General features: G+C 35.8%; 1 protein-coding gene across 4 annotated transcripts in view; it reads left to right on the top strand.

Annotated features, from left to right (window-relative positions):
* Nucleotides 1-487: 487 nt before the first annotated feature.
* The window catches only part of LOC130662664 (repetitive organellar protein-like), a 28,441-nt gene continuing 19,752 nt past the window's right edge, over nt 488-9,176 (top strand). For all 4 annotated transcript variants that reach the window (XR_008989069.1, XM_057461566.1, XM_057461565.1 and 1 more), the window contains exon 1: nt 488-3,307. Coding sequence is in view for 3 of the 4 variants with exons in the window: in XM_057461566.1 (XP_057317549.1) it covers nt 524-3,307 (2,784 nt within the window). In the remaining variant the exon portion in view is untranslated. The remainder of the gene's footprint in view (nt 3,308-9,176) is intronic.

Here is a 9,176-nt window from a genome sequence, read left to right as displayed (position 1 = left end):
CTGTAGATAACCTGTAGACGTATAACCTGTAGAAGCAAACTAAAAACTTCAAACCTTTTGACACAAGAACTGACACACGTCCTGTTTCCGTGAAAATTATATTAACAGAGAGCGAGAAGAAATTGTCACATACAATAACATTTTTAGTTAGGACGATGAGCCGTAATAACAAGGTGAGGTTGTTTTTGTTTGTTTGTTTGTTTGTTTTTTGTTTGTTTGTTTGTTTGTTTGTTTTGATAGATAAATTTAGTACCCAAAAATTTTTTGTTTATGATCTGATTTTGAAGCATGGTAAGGAAAGTTTTTTTTATTGGTCAATTTACCATGGTTTTTATACCGATGTGTTTCTAAAACTCTGTTGATTGCGTTATACCCATGTAGGAGAACATTTGTTTGCGTGAATAACTTGCCTGAGGTGCCATTTCGAGCTCTCCTTCAGCATGTTCTCAATGAATGCATTGTTTTTAATTATTCAGAAAGACTAATTTAAAACTTGCGAAGATGCGGAAGAAAAGACGCTAAAATGGCTGCCAAGGGAAATGAGCAACACACAAATCTTAAAATTTATAATCTTGATGAAACGAGTGATAATATCGAGGAGATTTCGCACGAAATTAAACAGCATGTTAGTCAAAATGTCGCAGATAGAGTCGTAACAAGATTTAAAACATTTCACGACGATTTAGAAACGAGTTTTTCCCAAGAAAGATCGGGAATTGAAGAGTATTACGAAAATGAGAAAAGTGATATTATTAAAGGTTTTATGTTGGAGAAGAAGATGTTGAATGAAGAACATGATAAAGAGAAACGAAACCTAATTCAAAGTTTTATTAAAGAAAGACAAAAATTGTTACAAAGTTTTCAGAAACAAGTGAAGGATGTCAAAGTGAAGATGCGAAAATCGAGTCAAGAAAGTGAAAGTATTTTTACGAGCGTCGGTAGTGAAGCGAGACCACGTGATGAGTCGCAACCAAGTAAACTTTTAATACGCGTCGGTGGAAATCGTATCGTAACTCCGGAAGAATTTTTAGCGACGCTTGAGATAGAAGATAGAGTTGAGAAGGAGAAGGAAACGATTGAAAAAATGTTTCGTAAAGAAAAAGATCGCATTAAAGAAAAACTAGAAATCGATTACGAACGAAAGTTATTACGAGAAAAACAAAAACATGATAATGAACTGCGTTCGTTGAAAAGCGAAGTCGAAAATTTAAAGGGCTTAAAATTTGAAGTTGCGTCGGTGTGGAAACAACAGGCGTCAAAAATCGAAACTGGATTTCAAAAAGAAAGGTCAGAGTTAGAAAGATACTACAAAGAAGAGGGCGAAAATCTTCGAAAGATACTTGAAGAGGAACATCGACGTAAACTAGATTCACAGCAACGCGAATATGATCAAAACATAAGCAAACTTAAAAGCGAGTTACTGCACATAAAGAAAGACGCTACGAAACACAAAGATATGGGTTGCGATAATTCACAACAACTACGACACGATATGACCAAACAATTGCAGGAAAGTTTTGAAAGAGAAACAAAAATCATAAGAAAACAAAACGAAAAATTATCTGGTGAAATTAATTCGCTGACGACGGAAAAGTACGAATTGAGTCGTAAAATTCGCGAAATGGAGGTAAAAATTGAGAACGATACAAAAGTAACGAAACAAAATTTCGATAAAATGAAAAAGGAATACGACAGCAAAATTAAAAAAATAAGATCACAGAATGATAAACTAAATCTTCAGCTTCGTCGTTGCGACAAACAAAAGGAAGAGTTATTCTCAAAAGTTCAATCCAATAAAAACAATAACAAAATTGTGGAAAGTAGATTAGCGATGACTGAACGTACCGTAACCGAATGCGAAGATATCATTATAAATACACGGTTAGAAAATTCAAATTTGTCGCATGAAATCAATTTATTACGACACGAGAAAGACGAATTATTGAAATGTATAACAAGCTGTCAAGAAAAGGAACGAACAACAAAATGCGAGGTAAACAAACTTGAAAAAGAGGCTACTGAGTCTTCTGGTCGTTACGCACTCCTAGAAAGAGAAAAGCTACAACATGAAAAATTAATTGCCAGTCTCCGAAGGGAACTGGAATCTAGTTTATTATTGTTTAAAGAAATTAAAACAAAAGGCTCTGCTCTTGAAAACGAGGTAAACAGATTACGCCAGCTGTTGGATTGTGAGAGAAGGGAGGGTAAGAGGCTGCATGAGAGGTTCAAACAAGATGCTGAACTGTTACGCAAGAAAGAAACGGAAAATGCCAGCATGTCTGAACAATTAGATAAATTAAAAACTGAATTACAAAACGTGAAAAATAAAATGGAACTTGACAACGAGAAGATCTTACGAACGTTAAATGAGAAACAGCAATTAATAGAACAACTTGAGAAGTTAAAGCTGTCTGAAAGCATCCAGAAGAAACACGAAATTGTTACCATACAAAGCCAATACGTTAAAGAATTTTCGAAACGTCTTGATTATGTGAAAGCTAATTACAAACGGGAAATCAGACACCTTAAAAATAAAATTAATTCACTCAAACAAAATAACAGCCCTAAAATGTCTGTGGATACTTCGAAAACGCATAGTCTTGAAACCACTAATCAGTGGAAAGAGATGAATAGAATTAGCGACTGTAATACTGTACTCAACTTACCTAACGTTAACGGTGAACTCAGTTTTCATGTTGATGTCTGCAGTTTTCTAAACAATGAGCAACATAATCAAAACGGCTGTAATTTAAAACAATCCCCTTGTGAATCCAGTGAAATGATGGAAACCAGTTCCCCTGAATTTACCGATCAAATAGGCTTATTTAAAAAATACAGTCATAAATCAACCAATGGGTTGTCTTCTCCTAAAACACGTAAAAGTAAACCGCCAGTACATTTTTCTTCTTCAAACACTGATTGCCATAAACGTAATCACATTGAAAGTAATACTGTTTGTAAGGCTGAAAACCACTTTTTTCTCGTAAAACCAGAATCATCCAGTCAGAATGTTTTAAATCATAATGAAGACGTCAGTGCTTTTAAATCATTTCAACAACTGTCAAACTATAGAACGTCAAATCGTTTTACCAATGGCAAACAGAACAATAATCTCTACGAAAAAGAGCCGGTACTCTCTAAACCATCTGGAGTTTATCCATGGTCCAACCATAAAGTGTATGACAATGCAAGTAATGGTTCTCTCCCACATGAACAGGTAGACTCGTTGGGAATATCAAGCGTTCAGACTTTACCCGCAATACCTGAAGTCACAAGAAGTTCAACGACTCAAACCGACGAAGATAATGTAAGTGGCTTTTGTGGTTTTATTAAACCTGCTTCTTGCGGGCCATCCTTGTTTGTCCCCAGGGTTTTTTGCCTAATGTCCAAACAGCTGGCTCTTACTTGACGGCTAAACAAGACCCTGGTAGAGGCTTCTTTTTACAACCAGTATATGGGTTACTATGAGTAATTAACACTGTTATAATTTCTGCGTCCAGTAAAAGCAACTTGATCGAGTCCTCGTTCTTGACTTCCCCATGTCGAGAACGATGGATCTTGATTGTTTATGTTTTTAACGCTTACCTTTACAAAGTTTTATTTCAAACCAAGTTATTATTTGTTCAACATGAAACTATATTTTATAGTGATGAAATCTTTTTAGAAGCATTATTTATCAAAAGAATGTGTAACGTGCTTTTTATTTTACAAGTTTTTAGGTAAAAGTTGTTAGATTGTGGCACGTAGCTAGCTAGCTATATGTATATTCAGTAAGGAAACAAAGAACTTTGATAGCTAGCTAAGTATGAAATAAATTGTTTTCAACAGCGTTTTATAAATGTTGAATAATTTTTTGTAACCTTAGCAACTCCGGGCACAAATGTATGGTACGATCCATTCCCTTGACTTAGCTAGCAACTTTCCCAGTTGAACTATGAAAAACTATAAAAAAGATTTCCCAGAAATACCATATACTAAATTTAAACAGCAATATAGTATACTTCAGTGTGATAAATTCGTTACTCAAGTCACTTATACCGTGACCCCAGAATAGCACTTTAGCTTTCGGCGCTACAAAGGACCCAGTCTCATATTCCTGCCTGTGTTGAGTCGATTTGAAATAATATTGCTCCACAAGAAAAAGGTGTTGCAGAAAAAAATCCTTAAAAAATGGCCGACAATGACGTATTAACCATTTTCCGACTCTCAGATTAGGCCTTTATTAAGACCCGTAGGGGCAAAAAATCGATAAACGACATCTTTTTTCCGCAAAACAGGGGTTTGGGTCGTCATTTAGCGTTATTTTCAATATGCCTCGATAACTCCTTATATATAGTGCGGAAAGCAAAATACGTCAAATATATCGTGATAAGCCGACTGACGTGTATTTCGCCGCCAGATCAGAGTTATTTCGCGACGGGTATGTCGGATTTTTTAAATGTCGGAAAAACATAATGGTAGATTTAAGCGGGAGTGCAACTTATTGAAGAATACGGAAAGGGTGGGACAGGGTCTCCTAGGTTCGCAAGCGAAAATTTTTAGTGGGCCTTATTTTGAACAGATGCCTTGAAACATGGCAAGACGAACAAATATAACTGCCATTTTTAAACGTGGCATTTTTATGATATGTAAATGGTTATTGTAGATGCACGATAATTGTTTTTCCTAGCCCTGTCCAGGATTTGAACCTGGATCTCTCATTTGCATGAGTGTCATAGCCATTAGACCAAAAGTGCATGAATATATATGAAAAACACAGGTGCATAATATATATGCTTATGGATTTACAGCACACATAGCCTACTTAACTTTTTTTATGGATATCAATATTCTATTTTTTTATTATACTAACTAGACGGTGGACCTGGCATTGAAATGACTGGTTTAGTCGCAAGTAACTGTGTTACCCGGTGTAGCAGAAAATAAGTACTCCCTGAAAAAAAGTACTCCCGGAGTACTTATTTCCCGGAAATAAATACTCCCGGAGTACTTTTATCCTGGGAAAAAAGTACTCCCTCTAGGAAATAAGTACTCCCCCGATTAAAGCTACGGAGTACTTTTTTCCTAGGAAAAAAGCACTCCCAGAAGAAGACTCTCCATTGCATGTGTATGAAAAAATTCGAATGTTTATGTTATTCAAGCTTCTTAATTTTAATCAACATGTCGACGAATAAGCATGTGAAATTGCAAGATATTGAGAATTATATTAGAAATGGGCAGTACCCTGCTCATATAAAAAAAAAGGAGACAAAAGTAACTTTAGGAAATCGAGTAAAAACTTTTCAATTGTTGATGGTCATCTGACGTTTAAAGGGACCAGAAGAGTTATTTTTGAAAATCAAAGAAAGAATGCCATCATTCACGACATACACGAGGGCATCAATGAAACTGTCGAGTCAGTGGCAATGAGTGGTCATAGAGGACGCGACTCGACCTACCAAAAAGTATCCGAGAGATTTTATTGGCATGGTATGGTCGATGATGTTAAAAACTATATTCGAACTTGTCAAAAATGCCAAAAACAAGGGAAAATAGTCAAGAAGATCTCACCTGAACTTCAAAGTATCCATGTCGATTCAAATGTTATGCAACAAGTTGGGGTGGATATATGCAATCTACCCGAAATGAATGGCTACAAACACTTGATTGTATTGATTGACTATTTTTCAAAATGGTCAGAAGCCAAACCTGTTCAAGACAAAACTGCCCCAACTGTAGCAAGATTTTGTACGAAATGATCTGTCGTCATGGCTGTTTTAAGACACAAATTAACGACCAAGGGAGAGGATTTGTGAACCAAGTATCTGATGCCTTGCTTAAACTGACAGGGACAGACCAAAGGGTGACCTCAGCTTACCACCCTCAGGCCAATGGATTGTGCGAACGGCAGAATCGGACTATTAAAGATACGTCAATTAAAGTCTTGGAAGAAAATCCAGCAAAATGGGTAGATGTTATCGATGGTGTTCTTTTTGCACACCGCGCATGTATTCACTTTTCGACAAAATTTTCGCCTTTCTTTTTACTGTATAATCGACACCCTACTTTACCCATTGACGTAAAGTACGAATTGATCAAGGAACCTGCAGAACTTGGCAAATGTGATGATCCTTTCGACATTGAGTCATTCAAAGATATCCTAAATTCGAGCTTGAAGCTACGAGAAGTATCACACTGTATTGCAGGGGAAAACATCGAAAAGGCCCAGAAGAAGCAACAAAGAGATTACAATAGACGCCACAGTCAGCCTGAATCAACCATACCCATTGGCTCACAAGTACTCCTTCAAGATCTGAAACGACAAGATCGAAAGGGTGGGAAATTCAAATTCAAATGGGTTGGTCCATACACTCTAACATCGATATCAAAAAGAGGCTTATGTGAACTCAGTAATGCAAAAGGGGTTACATTGAAAAAAAAGTATAATGTTTCCCTCGTAAAACCTTTTTATGCAAGTGAACCGCAAGAGTTTGAAGATACCAGTAAACCGCAAGAGTCTGGAGACGAAGGTCAACCGCAAGAGTCTGGAGACGAAGGTGAACCGCAAGATCTGGAGACGAAGGTAAATCGTTCGGAGGTGAACCAGAAGCTGAAACAACCCACACCAATCTCAGTTCACGTAAAAAACAGAAAAATTATTTTGATCTTCTTCCCACTGAGATCGTCGTCTTGATTTTAGAATATTCAATTAAACATGATTTTGGTGCTTTCAAATCCATTGCAAATACTTGTTTCAGATTTCGAACAATCATCCAACCAAGAAGAAGTAGCCTCTTGCCATCCGTCTACTTGGATTTCTACAGTGATTTTCTGGAAAAACTACCATTCTATGGAAACAAAGTGAAAGTGAGTGTAATCAAACTTTCTCGACATTTTGGTTCAGGAAGTGGCACGATCGATGATGTCTGTAAAGCAATCTCACACAAAAATTGGAAATCGGCTTGGTTGATTCTTGAGAAGCAAAAGCACAGCTGGTTTCTAATTGATCGTGTCTTTTGGAGAAAATCGTTTCCCAAAACAAGCCAGTTACCCGAAACCGAATCAAACGAGTGGCTTCGTAACCGTCTCTATATCTTGAAACAAAAAGATAAGGATATCTTGATCCCTAAAGATAGTTGGTTGAACGACAACCTAATGGATGCGGCTCAAAAGCTGATTTGTCAAGAAATCGGAACCCCTCTGACGTTCCAGACAGTCCTGAATTCCCAAAAGAAAGATGTTGAGCCATATGAAGCCGTTAACCAAGAGCACATCCAACTACTTCATGATGGTCGCAATCACTGGATCCTCAGCTTTTGCTCTAATGGTCGCGTTCAAGTTTGCGACAGCTTGAATCAATTTCTAACGCGCTCCTCGAAAAAATCAATCAAATCCTTATACAAAAATTACTTCACTGGGAAAGGGATTATTTCTTTCGTTGAAGTACAAAAGCAGCCTGATGCCTATAATTGTGGCCTTTTCGCGATAGCGTTTGCAGCTGAACTTCTGGACGGAAAGTCACCCTCTGACGCTGTATTTGTTGTTGATAGAATGCGAGCACATTTGATATCATGTCTGGAAGAACAAAAACTGAGACCCTTCCCTAAGGTGTCCGAAATTTGATTTACTTTTGAATGACATTAGTTTTATCTTTGATAATTTTTTATATTTGTTGATTATTTTTCTTGATTGAATTTTTTCTTTTCTTCATTACCTTTTATAGTTTTATAGTTTTATAGTTTTATAGTTTTATAGCTAGAGAGACTTTTATTTGGTTTTGGTTTATTGCAAGTCTTTGAGAACAGGAACTACACATTTTCGAATTGATTAACAAAACAAAAAATAATTTCTATTTCGTTTTTCTATTTTAAACGATAAGGCTAATCATATATAAATTACGGTACGTTTCATTCGCTAGATTTGTTGTATTATTTTATATGTTTTTTACTTACCTTAACTTACCATTTTTTGATTGAAATGAAGGCTAAAATGCCAAAATTTACTTACGCTTTTAGATACCGAAAACACCCCTTTTTGAGCTAAAGAGCAACAATTGAAAAAGAGTAAGATTTGATTGTAAATTTCCCTTTTTTATCTGACTTTAGTTTTGATTTTTTTCGCAACTTGTTTGATTTTTACACTGCGAAATTTTAACAATTATTATGCATTAAAATAGTTTTTATTTCGTTTTTCTTTTATTCTTTATCTTTATTATGTTGAGTTTTTGTGATGTCGGATAACACTAATCATTCTTCACAGAAAACATTTTTCTCTTTTTTCATTCTTTCATTTCCCATAATGATTTTGCCATCAATTAAATACTTTCGTCACAAACAAGTTTATGGCAAAAAAAAAAAAAGACGACTGAAAAGTCGAAAATTTCGCTAGAAATTAATAATGACGGCTTATATTCGATCAAAAGTTATCGCAAATTGTTCTCCCAGTACCAAAACTTCCCCAAATCGTGACGTCATCAAAAAAATTTCGAAATATTTTTACATCGCGTGATAGCTTTCATAACAAAGATCCTTTGTGCAAAATTTCATGCGAATCGCTTCATCCAATCAAAAGTTATCGCGAATTGTTTTCCCAGTACCAAAAATTCCCCAAATCGTGACGTCATCAAAAAAATTTCGAATTTTTTTTACATCACGTGTTCATAACAAGGATCCTTTGTGCAAAATTTCATGCGAATTGCTTCATCCGATCAAAAGTTATCGCGAATTGTTCTCCCAGTACCAAAAATTCCCCAAATCGCGACGTCATCAAAAAAATTTCGAAATATTTTTACATCACGTGATAGCCTTCATAACAATTCATAATTATTGTCAAAACTATACTTCAAGGCTCAGTTTACCCTCGTACTTAGGGATCGTTCACATATGACGGCAGCCTTCATAGGGGAGGGGGGTCTAAAAGTCTGACAAAATCTGACTTAAGAGGGGAATCCATTTTCGCGGTCAAAAAATAAAATCAGAAAAATTGCATTTTGCGTGAGCTAATTTTCCTGGTTTTGACCTATTGGGGACGAGTTTCTTTTATTTTCCTAGGGGTTTGTGAAGAATTTTCAAGAACTTTTCGAAATAATATACTTCGCTGGTTCAAATCTTGGCAAAGAAAACCCGCAAATAAGCGAAAATTAATTCCCTCAATTTCTATTTCATGTCTTAAGTGTGCTTATTTCCTAGGAAATTTAT

The sequence above is a fragment of the Hydractinia symbiolongicarpus genome, chromosome 10 (assembly GCF_029227915.1).
Source record: "Hydractinia symbiolongicarpus strain clone_291-10 chromosome 10, HSymV2.1, whole genome shotgun sequence".
Classification (NCBI taxonomy): domain Eukaryota; kingdom Metazoa; phylum Cnidaria; class Hydrozoa; order Anthoathecata; family Hydractiniidae; genus Hydractinia; species Hydractinia symbiolongicarpus.
The sequence above is the reverse complement of the archived record's forward strand: the minus strand, read 5'-3'. Positions and strand labels throughout refer to the sequence as shown.